Below are 14,235 nucleotides of genomic sequence, written 5' to 3'. Positions count from 1 at the left end.
CTGTTCAGCTCAGCTATAGAAGAGGAAAACTCCGCTGTTTTACAGCTCCGCCGCGAGGTGCTCTTTTTTTTCTTCTATTTTTTGTTTGTTTGTAGAGCTCCTAGGCTATATTGCGGCTTTACGCGGGAGGACACGCTGTGTGCTACTGCTGATATCTGAGCTTGGTCACCGTACTGAGAGGCACCGGGTGTCACACGCAACTCTGTCGCTTTGCTGCTGTGTGATTTCTGCTCACCAACCTGCCACGCCTCCTCATCAGCGGCGACCACCTGTTGCTTTCGGCTGTGTCTGCACGACTCTCCAGCATTTCTCTTCGGCTTGACTTACTGGTTCCGACTCCGTTCCTGACAACGATCATTGTAAATCCAACTGCCTTCCGTCTCTGACTCTGTGTCTGCTGGTCTCGTCTCGCCTGCTCCGGCTTCTCCGTGGGGGATCGTTTCATCGGCCGTCATCGGCCGTCTCCGGCCGCACTGTCCCGGCGATCGCGTCGGCTGCAAGCTCCGCCTCTTCACCTCCGGGATGTTCACCTCAAGCCTCAGGTTGTTCTCTCTCCAAGCAGCGCTTTCTGCTCGGTCTCTCCTTGATTAACTATCCTTAAGTAGGAGTTTCTTCAAAGAACTAATGTGTTAACTTACCTGCTGCCTATTGTTGCCAGAGGTTTGAATGAAGAACCCTTTAGCTATTGCGCTGCATTAGGACCACAGTGAAGTTAGTTTTAAGTTGGATATTCGACAGACATTTGCAAGCCACTCCAACATTTCATGTGCACCTGTATTGCAGACTTTACAGTAAACAGACGGAGAAGACTGTAGCCAGCCTACTGACTTCCTGTTTTCAAAATAAAAATGTGGGATATTTAAGCAGAGATACCGTATTTAAAGCTACTACTAATATTTAAAACACTATCTCTGCTTTAAATATTTATGTTTTTTTAAAAATTAATTCTCACATTACACCCCCCCCCCAAAAAAAAAAGCTCTGGGTGGCTGCATTTGCTCCACTGGCAGGTTTTGTTTGTTTGTTAAATGTACAGATTTACAGAACATAATGGACTCAAACACAAGTATTAAAATCGGTACTAGTGGTCTTTTACTGTTACAGTGTAAAATGTCTACCTGTCATTTTTATGATCAAGTTCTGGCAACTGCAGCTGCCAGTCTTTTACTGTTGGTAAAATCTGTATTTTTGCAGTAATTCAGGGACATTTTTACACTGCGAATATGTATTTTATAATTTACACAGTTGATTGAAGTAAAGTCTTTTCATATTTCATGGCACAAACCTTATTCATAATTATTACAGTAAAATGTGAAATCAAACACCATATCTGTAGAATCAGCAATACTATTACTCATCTACCGTAATAGTAAAAAATGTCTTACTGTAATTTTAACAGTGAAGTTCTGGCAACCACAGCTGTCAGTATTTTACCATTTTATTATTAGTCAGATATTCCAGTGTCAACTGTGGAATGATATCTATCTGTGTCACCAGTGACCCAAATCTCATAGTTACTCTTTCTCATAAAATAATGAGTTCAAATCAACACAAACAGCAATTTCACATGAAAATCAGTTTTATTTGGACTAGTTCACTTCATATTATATGAATAGAAGCAGCCAATCAGTTACGGTACTTTACTCAGCTGCTTCTTTTCCCTGTAAAAAAAAATAAGAAAAAAGAAAGACAATGGATGAATAGTTTGCAGTACATATTTTCATACATTAATATCACACTCTGAGTACATGTTGTGGTTTGTTTGCAATGTTATTCAAGGAATTTGTTTTCAAAAAGGGTGTCATAAATTTGTTATGATAGACTGGAGCATGGGCTTTGATAGATATTTTATATTCCATTACCTTGCCGGCATCACGGGTCTTGGCTCTGAGCTTGTTGACCTGGGACTCAGCAATGTCAGCACGCTCCTCAGCCTCCTCCAGCTCATGCTGGATCTTCCTGCACTTGGACAGATGAACATTGGCCTGCTCCTCCTGGAATAGAATATATTGTAAAATGTTTAAATTTTCAAAAAGGTCAGCATACTGTGTATTGAAATATGACATGCTATGAAATTCTAATTATTTAAATACATGTTTTGCCCTTACCGCTTCCTCAGCCTGCCTTTTGTAGGCCTTCACCTTGAGCTGCAGCTTGTCAACCAAATCCTGCAGCCTGGCAACGTTTTTCTTGTCCTCCTCGGTCTGTAATATGAAATATTCATTACATTGTAAATGTTTTAATGGAAAGTAAACTGATATTGGACAAATGTATACTGTACATGTTAAATGTGATCACAGCTTTACCTGATAGGTGAGCTCCTTCACTCTCCTCTCATACTTGCGGACACCCTTAACAGCGTCTGCTCCACGTCTCTGCTCAGCCTCAACCTCTGTCTCCAGCTCACGCACCTTCAGAAAACAGGAAAATGTATGCAATATTTAAAATGTCTTTTGTGTATCTTTTTACTTCTGCTCAACTTGCAAAATATTAACATGACTGTTGTACCCTAGACTCGAGTTTCTGGAGCTGCTTCTTGCCACCCTTCATGGCCAGGTTCTCAGCCTCATCCAGACGGTGCTGCAGGTCCTTAACAGCAACCTCCAGGTTCTTCTTCATCCTCTCCAGGTGAGCGCTAGTATCCTGCTCCTTCTTCAGCTCCTCAGCCATCATGGCAGCCTAGAGAATATAAAATAGGGGTTAGAAGTCTCATAAAAAACACTTTTTAACTGGAGTAGTACTATGACCAAATGAAATTTAAACCTACATCGGTGATGGCCTTCTTTGCCTTCTCCTCTGCATTTCTTGCTTCCTGAATGCTGTCATCAACTTCACTCTGGACCTGAACCAGGTCAGATTCAAGCTTCTTCTTGGTGTTCAGAAGGCTGGTGTTCTGAGAGGTTTAAAGAGAAATGTCACTTAATGTGATAACATGCCTCATTTTTGCATCATTAAACCTTATTTGTTTTTTTAAATTGTTGAAATGATTATCACCTGAGAGTGCAGAAGTCCAACACGCTCACTGGCGTCCACCAGCTCTTGTTCAGCAACCTTGCGTCCTCTCTCTGTCTGTTCCAGAGCAGCTCTAAGTTCCTCAATTTCAGCCACCATAAGACCATTTCTGCGGTCCACCATAGCAGCCTGTTCCTTGAGGTCTTCCTGGGCTCTGACAGCATCATCAAGGTGCAGTTGGGCATCCTAGTTAAAAAGTATATTAAAATATTTAGATTTAACACCATTGACACCTTTTGTGGATCCACTCACTGTACTGTAGTTTGTGCAGCAGCACCATGACAACAATACCTTGAACTGTCCCTGCACATTCCTCAGCTGCTTCTGGGACTCAGAAGCCTGGCGATTGGCATGGCTCAGCTGAATCTCCATCTCATTCAGATCTCCCTCCATCTTCTTCTTGATTCTCAGGGCATCATTCCTGCTCCTGACTTCAGAATCCAGAGTACCCTGCATGGAGTCAATCACCCTCTGGCTGTTCCTCTTGATCTGCTCCATCTCTTCATCTTTTTCTGCCAGCTTCCTGTCCACCTCACCCTTGATCTGGTTGAGCTCCAGCTGGACACGCAGGATCTTAGACTCTTCGTGTTCCAGAGTTCCCTATTGACATCATCAAATAAAATGTTCATCCTTGCCTTGATATCTTTCACAGTATGCTGATTTTTATCTCCTTAGATAAAAAATGTACCTCAGCCTCCTCAAGAGCTGTCTGGATCTCAGACTTCTCTGTCTCCACCTGTTTCTTGGCCTTCTCCAGCTCATGGATGCTCTTGCCAGTCTCACCCATCTGTTCAGTCAGATCTGAGATCTCCTCTGCAGAGAGACACGTGTGGTTAGTAATCAGTAAGCCTCAAAATTTAAACCTAGTTTCCAATGCAATGAGGCAGGAACTTACGCTGCAGATTCTTGTTTTCACGCTTCATGGTCTCCAGGTGATCCAGAGCTTCCTCATATGAGTTCTTCATCTTGAACAGTTCAGTGCTTAGAGAACGAGCCTCCTTCTGAGCTCCTTCAAGCTCGGCCTGACCCTCCTCATACTTTTGCTTCCACTCTGCCAACACCTGAGTGACACAATTAATATGGTTTTATTAGTCTACTAATATGAAAACAAACACACACACACAAAAAAAAATATTGTAAACAATTTGACCTGACCGCACAAGATTAACATTATTACCTTGTCAAAGTTCCTCTGCTTCTTGTCCAGGTTAGCAGCCAGTCCATTAGCCCTCTCAACATCGATCATGAGGTCCTCAACCTCACTCTGGAGCCTCTGTTTGGTTTTCTCCAGAGAGGCACATTTGGAATTCACAGCCTCAATCTGCTCCTCAGCGTCCTGAAGGCGCTGAGCCAGCTTTTTCCTTTAAAAAAAAAGTGTTACATTTTCTTGTCAGTCCTTAAAAACCTTAAATTTACTAGAGCCATTTACATTTTTGTTAGATATATTGTTAGATTTTATTGTTCTTAGATTAAACAGCCCCTATGTTAAGACCAGTTACTATTACTGTAGTGTCAAGTGTTACTTATTTTAGAAAATGCAAAGAAAGTACTTTGATTTATATGCTTATTGATACCAATGTCTTTCATTTCATTGTCTGAGTGGTACTCACTTGGCCTCCTCAAGCTCCTCAGTGCGCTGGATAGCATCAGTTTCATACTTAGTTCTCCACTGAGCCACCTCACTGTTGGCCTTGGACATTCCACGCTGCAGCTCAGCCTTGGCCTCCTGCTCCTCCTCAAACTGTTCCCTCAGCAGGTCACAGTCATGGCGAGCTGATTGCACTCCATGAGCAAGCGCATTCTTGGCCTAGTGGAAGAAATGTATGCTTGAATGCACCAAATGTCTAAATGGCATTGAATAAAACGAGGGCAGATTACAGTTACATTTTCTTACCTTAACCTCCTCTTCAATCTGTCTCTTCAGCTCCTCAATCTGCTGAGTGAAGGCCTGTTTGCCTCTGGTCAGCTGGGAGACAAGAGCCTCTTTCTCCTCAATTTGACGGCCAAACTCACCTAGTTTAAAAATGATCATCAAACATTAGTGTGTCTTTGTTGTACACTGAAGATTACTGTAGGTAAACAGTGTGTTAAACAAACCGTTTTCTGTCAGGAGACGTGCTCTCTGTCCACTTATGTCATTGATTTGGCGAACATGTTCATCATTCTTGGTCTTCAGTTCGCTAAATTGGTCCTCAAGAGTACGGCACATCTTTTCAAGATTTCCCTTGAGTCGAGAAAAAATGGAAATGAATTGTTTTATTCATGAATCCCTCAGTTATTATACTAATCTAATTATCAGATTGCAATTTAATATCTCATTTACCTTTGATTTGGCCACAGCCTCCATGTTGCTGGAGAGATCATCAATCTCCATCTTATATTCACTCTTTTCCTTCTCAAGCTTCTGCTTGACACGCTGGAGGTTGTCGATCTGCTCTCCCAGCTCAGCAACACTGTCAGCCTGCTTCTTACGAAGAGCAGCAGCAGTAGCTTCATGCTGCAGAGTGGACTCCTCCAGGTCACGACGCAGCTTCTGGAACTCAGCCTCACGCTTCTTGTTCATCTCAATCTGAGCAGCAGTGGCACCACCGGCCTCCTCCAGCCTCTCGCTGATCTCCTCAAGTTCCCTGGAAAGGTCAGCCCTCTGCTTCTCAACCTTGGCACGAGCAGCACGCTCAGCCTCAATCTCTTCCTCCAGTTCCTCAATACGGGCCTGTTTAATGTAAACATGTTGTGTTTCAGTTAACAGTGAACAGTGAACATAAGAATAAAACATACCAAAGGTCTAATCATGTACTATCTATAATATAACCTCTGCAAGAATCATGTATTTCGTATTATCATATACTATTTATAATGTAACCTCCGCCAGAATCATGTATCTCGCCTTACTTAAGTAATTATAATACAACCACTGTCAGAATCATGTACCTCTTGGGAACAACGCTGTTGTGAGTGTATGTGTACCTTGTATGAGTGTGTGGGTGCTTGTGTGTGGAATAGGTCGATGACTGCGTGTACCTATGGATGGCTACTAAAGGGTGCGGGGTGATCTTGTGATTATGTGGATGTGGGGCGATATGGGAGGGTGGGGTGGGGTGGGGTGGGGGGGTTGTGGGATATAGAATGCTGTTGATTTCTTGATTGCTTTGGTCCCCTATTTATAAGCAGTTTCTGCTTCTTTGGGTTTCCCTTTCATGTACTGTACATCTGTCTTAACTGCTCATCTGAAAGACATTTTTTTTTCTTGCCAAGTACGTGAATTAATTATCTGAATCTGAATCTGTATGCACCAATTCATTCTATTTTAATGGGGATCCAATTAAAATAAACAATAAACAATCAATGTCATTACCTGAAGCTCCTTGATCTTCTTCTGGAGCTGAGCACCCATTGACTGCTCATCCTCGATCTTGCTGAGGAGCTGGCTGATTTCAAAGTCCTTCCTGTGTGAATTTAGAAAATGCAGTGTATGAGTATGCAACCTACTGAGTGTGTCAGTCTGTAAGTAGAGAAGAAATTAAATCTCTTACTTTTTGATCTTCTCATCAGACTGCTGCTTGTCATTCTCAAGATCCATGATGGATTCCTGGGCCAGTTTCAGGTCACCCTCGAGCTTTCTCTTTGCTCTCTCAAGGTCCATACGCAGCTTCTTCTCTTGCTCCAGGGAACCCTCAAGCTGCACGTTGATATGAAAAAATAATTAATATGTTCATGAAAGGTCTTGTTTTGCCAAGTCATAGACTTTAAAAACTTACATCATCAACTTGCTGTTCAAGCTTGGTCTTGGCCTTGGTCAGAGTGTTGACTTTGTCTTCCTCAGCCTGCAGGTCATCAAGAGTCTGCTGATGAGCCTCCTGGAGGGCTTTCTTCTCCTTGGTCAGCTTAGCAATGCTCTCATCCTGAGAGGCCATCTCCTCTGTCAGGTTCTTCACCTATGGTTGCAAGAAAGAGTTTGTTATTAAACAGCTATTGTGCACACTTTCCTTTATCTAATGGAGATATTGGTGTTGACAAACCTTGTTCTCAGTGGCATGTTTCTCCTTTTCCACCTTGGCCAAGGTGAGCTCCAGGTCATCAATATCCTTCTTGAGCTCAGAGCATTCATCCTCCAGCTTTCTCTTCTTAGCAGTAAGCTCAGCATTGATTTCCTCTTCATCTTCCAGTCTCTCACTTGTCTCTTTGAGTTTGGCCTCCAACTGAATCTTGCTCTTGATGAGTCCCTCACATCTCTCCTCAGCATCTGACAGATTCTCTCCTTCCTAGATCATGTTGCATGAATGCACTCTGTTAGCACATCAAATGCTTGTTTCAGAAAACATTAGAAATCACAGCCATCTGTTCACATGTACTTACGGATGCCACTTGGAGCTGCAGATCATTCTTCTCCTGCACAAGAGACACCATCTTCTCTTCCAGTTCCTTCTTCTTGGCCAGGGCAGCAGCCAGGTCAGTTTTCATCTTCTCATAGTTTTCCTTCATATTAGCCAGCTCCTTCTCAGTTTCAGCACTCTTCAGCAGAGGCTTGATCTTGTAGTACACCTTCATCCATGGCCAATGCTTGACATTCATGAAGGAGCGGATGTTGTACTGGATGGTGAAAATGCTCTCCCTGCAGAGAAGAGGTTTGTGTTATAGGGAAATCGTCATTATTCCTACTATGACTTTGTCATGTGTGTGTCATAAGTAGCTTTTTCCAACATGCCTTCTTTCCATCATCTTCACAAACTCCCTTCTCATGAGGTATCCACGGCAGAGAGCCTGAGTCATGGTGACCAGAGCTGCCAGTTTTTCATCTCTCATCTCCTCAAGGACACCCAGCAGACCGGCCTTGAAGAACACCTGAATAAACAGACGATACATGATAACTTGAATGGTTCAAGGTATCAGATGGTTTAAGGTGTTTTATGAATGGCAACATGAAGGCTGCTCTGCATCTATGTCACTTCTCCTTTGGCACATGGTCCGCTGTTGCACTAAATTAATTTAAATTAAGTAGGTAGTTCATTTAGATGTATTTCTAACCTATCCTCATTAAGTAGGTAGTTAATTTAAATGTATTTCTAAAGTAAAAATCTATCTTCATTGGTAAATATACTGAATCAATATACTGAATTCATATACTGAACAGATCATGTATGGTGCCTACCTTGGTGTGTCCAAATCTGTACTCATCGTGATTAACATCAATTGATCCAAGCAGCTTCTCTGATGCCTTCTTGTTGTCAATGAACTGGCCCTCAGGGATGACACTGGCATTCAGTACCTTGTATCTGTTATGAGAGATTGTGAGTATGAGAATTTTCTTTACCTTGTCTTAAATTAAACTAAATTATTAATCTATATTTAATAAACTATATATTGATACCTCTGCTTGAAGTCACCATAGAGGATTCTGCTAGGGAAACCTTTCCTGCAGATTCTGATACCCTCCAGCACACCGTTACACCTGAGCTGGTGGATGACCAGGAAGTTCTCCATCAGACCTGTGGAACAGAGATTTGGTCATTAGTACGGTGAATAAATTGTTATTGTTTGGAAGTCTTGCAACATCATCCATAAACAAAACAAACGCACCCCAGAAAGACTAGCGGTGCTCTAGAGCGCAGCTAATGGGGATGAAATTAAACAAATAACAGACACAAATGAGATTGTGTTTTTGTACCTGGAGTCTTGGACTCATTGGGAATCAGACAACGCACAAAGTGAGGATGGGTGCTCCTCAAGTTAGTCATCAGCTTGCCCAAGTTCTCCTATAGATGGAAAATAGTAATTGTCATGAAATCTAGCACTTGCATTTTTTTTAAGTTAAATGTGATGTAATTTTTCAGTATATAATGTTAACCTTACTCTGAACTGTGAAGACACAGTCTGCATAGAGCCACCCTTCTTCTTGCCTCCCTTCTTGCCGACCTCTATTGATAATTAGTGCAGAAGATTTGTTACACTTAATAGTCAATTTGTATAGCCCATTTTTACAAACAGTTTGTCTCAAAGGGCTTTACATGGCATCGTAACAACATCCTCTGCCCTTAGACCCTCACATCAACTGAGGGGCACATGTTTAGTTTAGCATTGATAGTATACAGTTTTGAAATATACTTAAGAATATTGCAATGAATTCTATATCATACCTTCAACAACAGGTGGATACAGGGCAGCCAAAATTTTAACAGGGGACTTCTGGTACAGCTGCACGACAGAGTCGTTCAGTGGGTCCTTGTTCTTGTCCAGCCAGCCACCGATATTGTAGTCTACAGTGCCAGCATAATGCACCAGGGAGAAGTGGGCCTCAGCCTTGCCCTTGGCTGGCTTTGGCTTCTCAAAGGCTTTGGTTTTGCCAAGATGCTGGTCATACAGCTTATTCTTGAAGGATGTGTCAGTGGCCTTGGGGAACATGCACTCCTCTTCAAGGATTGAGAAGATGCCCATAGGCTTGAAGAAAGCAGAAGGAGATATACCATGAACTGATAAGGTGGTTAAACATGCAGAGTAATCTCTTTAGATAGAATCACGGAAATTAAACTGTACCTTCTCAATCAGCTCAATACAGGCAGCCAAGTCCATACCGAAGTCAATGAACTCCCAGATAATACCCTCCTTCTTGTATTCCTCTTGTTCCAGGACAAACATGTGATGGTTGAAGAACTGTTGCAGTTTCTCATTGGTGAAGTTGATGCACAGCTGCTCCAAGGTGTTGAACTGTTAGAGGAGAAATAGTCAGCCTAATCCTTTACAGGCAAGAAGAAGGATTCTGTCATGAAAAGTACTGTAGGCTGAAATGCAGTGAATGAAGCTTACATCAAAGATTTCAAAGCCGGCAATATCCAGCACACCAATGAAATAATTCCTTTGCTGCTTGGTGTCCAGCATCTGGTTGATACGGATGACCATCCACAAGAACATCCTCTCATAGATAGACTTGGCCAGGGCAGTCACTGAGTTCTTCACCTAAATAACAACATAAAAATGACTTGAGGGGTAATACTGCTCAAGTCAATGCATTTAGCATTTCATGTATAAAAGACATTAAAAATAGGGATAAACTGCACTGCATGTCTTGATCTTTCATGGACTTGATGTTATACTGATTCCCTGGATGGAATCACTTGTCAAGACACGGAGGAAATACAAAGAATGCAGTATAATGTGTGTCATGGAGTCATGGCTGCAGGAACAGATACCAGATTCAAACATGACTTTACCCGGTTGAGGGGTGGGAGAAGAGTATCTATCTATCTATCTATCTATCTATCTATCTATCTATCTATCTATCTATCTATCTATCTATCTATCTATCTATCTATCTATCTATCTATCTATCTATCTATCTATCTATCTATCTATCTATCTATCTATCTATCTATCTATCTATCTATCTATCTATCTATCTATCTATCTATCTATCTATCTATGCTGTGGGAATGTCGCCCTCTGGTGGTGATTGCACCAATGACAGGAACATGTTGATGTCAGCCGTGACTTTGCTCAGCTTGTTGAAGGATAACTTGTTGAAGAATGTGGAAGGTTATATGATCAACTACTTTTTGTTAATGAGTCCCAAATCAACAGTGTATTGACCCTGATTATTTGTTGTGCATCTATCTATCTATCTATCTATCTATCTATCTATCTATCTATCTATCTATCTATCTATCTATCTATCTATCTATCTATCTATCTATCTATCTATCTATCTATCTATCTATCTATCTATCTATCTATCTATCTATCTATCTATCTTATTTACCTGCGGCACAGTCTGTCCCTTGGTGACAAACTCATTCCCGACCTTCACTCTGGGATAACACAGAGCCTTCAGCATGTCAGCAGAGTTCAGACCCAACAGGTAAGCAATCTTGTCAGCAACTGAAAACAGTTAAGTGATTTTATATTACACTGACTGCTAATACGTGATAGAAACGAATGACATACAAGAATCTCTGTTGTTACATCCAAATTTTTCATGAATGATCATAAATATTCACCCTCTGTGCCATCGGGCTCAGCCTGCTCCTCACGCTGCTTCTGCTTGAACATCATGTTACCATGGTGAAGCACAGCACCAGTCAATTTATAGATTCCCATCTTCTCCTCACCAGTGAAGCCCAGGATATCAATGGCATTCTGTGTTCACAAAAAGTGTCATCAGAATTCGTAATCACTTCACAAAACACATTAAGAAAGCCATTTTGATCATTAACATGCAAATCATTGTAAAGATTTTAACAATGACGATCACGGACATCAGTGGCTTCCAGCTCTTCTTTGTCATCAATACTGGCCACAGTGATCTGACCCATGCTGCACATGGGGAAGTCATAGGGGTTTGTTGTGATGAGTGCCATGTCTGCAGGTGAAAAATTGGGGTAAGTTTCAATGTGTTTTTCAATCAAATCTCTAAGTACATTAAACATTGTGCATCTGCTTACCAATCAGCTCAGGCTTGTGGTTGGTCATCATCTGGTAGAAGATGTGGTAGCCTCTCTCATCAGGGAGCTGGAATGTCACTCTAGACTTCTCCAGCAGATCTGCAAATGTGGGTCTTAAATCACAAACTGGACAATTCTCAATTCCAATCATTTGTATTCACTTTCAGGATTGTTACTTACATGTCTCAATATCAGCACTAGCCAGTTTGCCAGTTGTGCCGAAATGGATTCTGATGAATTTACCCTGTTTGGGACAGCAGTTGTTAAAATCTCTCGATATTGGCAAGGTGTAAGAGGAATTTTTTCTTGTAGACATCTCCTCATACTTACGAAACGAGATGAGTTGTCATTCCTCACAGTTTTGGCATTACCATAGGCCTCCAGCAGTGGATTGGCTGCAATAATCTGATCCTCCAGTGACCCCTATTATCCAAGTGACAAAATCATATCAATATGTTTTTTCTTGTGGAGATACTATACACTGAATACACATTCAGAGTCATTGTGGCATACCTGCATTTTGCCTGGGGCTGCGTCCTTCTTCTTGTCGCCACCACCAACTGAGATTGTGGCAAAGTACTGGATGACACGCTTGGTGTTCACAGTCTTTCCAGCACCAGATTCTCCACTAGGTATACACAAGGACTTATATGAGTTTGATCAAGCTATTTGATTATCTTGGAAAAAATATCAACAAAAATGAAACTTACGTGATCAAGACAGACTGGTTCTCCCTATCTGTTAAGTCACAAAATAAAGGAATTAATCACTTATTTCTACAACATAAACCTCATACTATCAAATTTTATATTGAAAAGGACGTACCAGTTAGCATGAACTGGTAAGCGTTGTCAGAGACAGAGAAGATGTGGGGTGGAGCCTCCATACGCTTCTTGCCTCTGTAGGCATTCACAACTTCAGAGTCGTACACTGGGAGCCACTTGTAGGGGTTCACAGTGGCACAGAACAAACCAGAGTAGGTCTGAAAGTGATCATAGAGTTAAAACAGTTAACTCTATGTTTCCTACAAGTATAATCATTTTCAGTATTGTGTGTATCATCTGGCAGATTGTCTTACGTAGATCATCCATGCTGCATAACGCTCTTTGAGGTTATACAGGACAGAGGCTTCATTGAGATAGGTCATCATGGCCATATCCTCAATTTTGTCGTACTTGGGAGGGTTCATTTGAGAGACGTCATCCTCTTTAACCGTCTTCTCCTGCAACAGGAAATTGGTTACAATGAGAGCTGATCACATTTAACTCATATACTGTATGACTCTGAATTTATGATACAAACCTCCTGAGTGTCCAGGACTTTGACGGTGACTTTGCCACCATCTCTCTTGATGATTGTTCCCTTCAGGTACAGCTCTTTGGCATCAGCCACATAGCAGGCAGCCTTGGCATCAAAGGGTTTGCTTTGAGCCTCAATTCTCTCCTTCTCTGGCTTACGGAGGTAAATGGCAGCTTTGCCATATACGGCCATTTCTGCGTCTGTACTCATGGTGGCAGTTTATGTCTCTGAGGTAAAAAGAAATTAGAGTAATTTTAGTGCACCTTTTTGAAGTTACATCAGCTCATGAAGCTGAACATCCAAAAATAACTTCATTCAATCAAATGTTGCATCAAATTCAAAATATATTCATACCCGACCCTCTCTCTGTCAAAATGTTGTTATGTTCCACAATCCTAAAAACATAGTAGATATTTTCAGACACAGAGATACGTTTAAATAGAAGATTTGTTCCAAAATATATCTAACCAATTAATATTTTAAAGACATATTAAAATGAAAACGTTGATATTCTACAGAACAGTTATGATGGATGGATGATCTTACCAGTATGAGGGGCTGTCAAGGGTGTACTGCTCTATCCTCTTAGTATCCTTTTATAAGGTCAAGATTGTGCACGCTGCAAAAGTTATAACGGGCCACATACAAGATGTGGTGTGGATTACAAATTATGCCATATTGCCTTTATAGGCTGTTTAATAGTCCCTCATAAATTTTCCTCTCCTTATTTCTGCTGACCAGTGTGGCTTGAAGGAGCCTCCTGGGTAACACTTTATATTAAGGTCCTTGTAATAAGCATTAGTTAATAGGTAAGAAGGCCCTTATAAGTGATTACAAAATGTTTATTAACATTATTATGCGTTTATAAGACTATATATGTATTAATAGTCTCATTATAATATAGTTAATAGCAGACTATAAGAGATTTATAATAACTTATAATAAACTTAGTAACTGTTTGTTGATGCTTAAGGACATTAATAAAATCCTCATGAGTTTCTTATAATTGTTCATAACATTACAAACACATTGAGTCAACTAGCCCAACCATGATGTCTTTGTCATGCCTTTATTAAAGACCAGGTAAACCAAGAATAAATATGTGTTTTAAGTTTATAATACCACAGGAAAATATATTATTAACCACTCTGTCAAATTTGGAGGACTAAAAAAGTCGTTAAGTATATAAAATTCTGCATCAAAGTTGTCAATAAATGAGCAGTCTTTAAACGTGCCGCCGCAAAACAGTCCAATGTACACTATTAACAGCTAACACACAAGGGGTCGCTTTTAACAAACTGTAACACGGCTAACCCAAGTCACTGAGGGGGAATAACCCATCAACAGCTATTTGTGCAGACCGACTGCGGTGGGAAACCGACTGGAAGTTTATATAAGCATACACAAACAGTCATGTGTCACAAAACGCCATCTGGGTGGCAAACGGAATTGGTTAAGCCATGTTAGCTCACCGCTACTGAGAAGTCAAGTG

At 41.1% G+C, this 14,235-nt stretch overlaps 1 protein-coding gene across 1 annotated transcript; it reads right to left on the bottom strand.

Moving 5' to 3' along the window:
• Positions 1-1,569: 1,569 nt before the first annotated feature.
• Positions 1,570-13,381, bottom strand: LOC146992126 (myosin heavy chain, fast skeletal muscle-like). Its single transcript, XM_085783923.1, has 41 exons — positions 13,290-13,381; positions 13,098-13,138; positions 12,747-12,968; positions 12,523-12,666; positions 12,270-12,426; positions 12,155-12,182; positions 11,958-12,072; positions 11,775-11,867; positions 11,625-11,688; positions 11,445-11,543; positions 11,259-11,362; positions 11,001-11,139; positions 10,763-10,881; positions 9,814-9,963; positions 9,544-9,714; positions 9,147-9,447; positions 8,863-8,927; positions 8,678-8,765; positions 8,381-8,498; positions 8,162-8,285; positions 7,714-7,854; positions 7,369-7,620; positions 7,032-7,274; positions 6,771-6,947; positions 6,546-6,691; positions 6,368-6,458; positions 5,336-5,725; positions 5,110-5,236; positions 4,907-5,025; positions 4,623-4,819; positions 4,190-4,373; positions 3,908-4,073; positions 3,701-3,825; positions 3,304-3,612; positions 3,002-3,198; positions 2,768-2,900; positions 2,509-2,679; positions 2,307-2,411; positions 2,109-2,204; positions 1,863-1,994; positions 1,570-1,661 (listed from the first exon to the last, which is right to left on the bottom strand). The coding sequence occupies exons 3-41, from the start codon at positions 12,951-12,953 to the stop codon at positions 1,641-1,643; spliced, it is 5,808 nt and encodes a 1,935-aa protein (XP_085640049.1). The 5' UTR covers positions 12,954-12,968; positions 13,098-13,138; positions 13,290-13,381; the 3' UTR covers positions 1,570-1,640.
• Between the last annotated feature and the right edge of the window lie 854 nt (positions 13,382-14,235).

Source organism: Trachurus japonicus, chromosome 1, assembly GCF_045865225.1.
Source record: "Trachurus japonicus isolate A0001 chromosome 1, Traja_1.0".
NCBI classification, from domain to species: Eukaryota; Metazoa; Chordata; class Actinopteri; order Carangiformes; family Carangidae; genus Trachurus; species Trachurus japonicus.
This window is presented reverse-complemented; position numbering and strand designations above follow the sequence as displayed.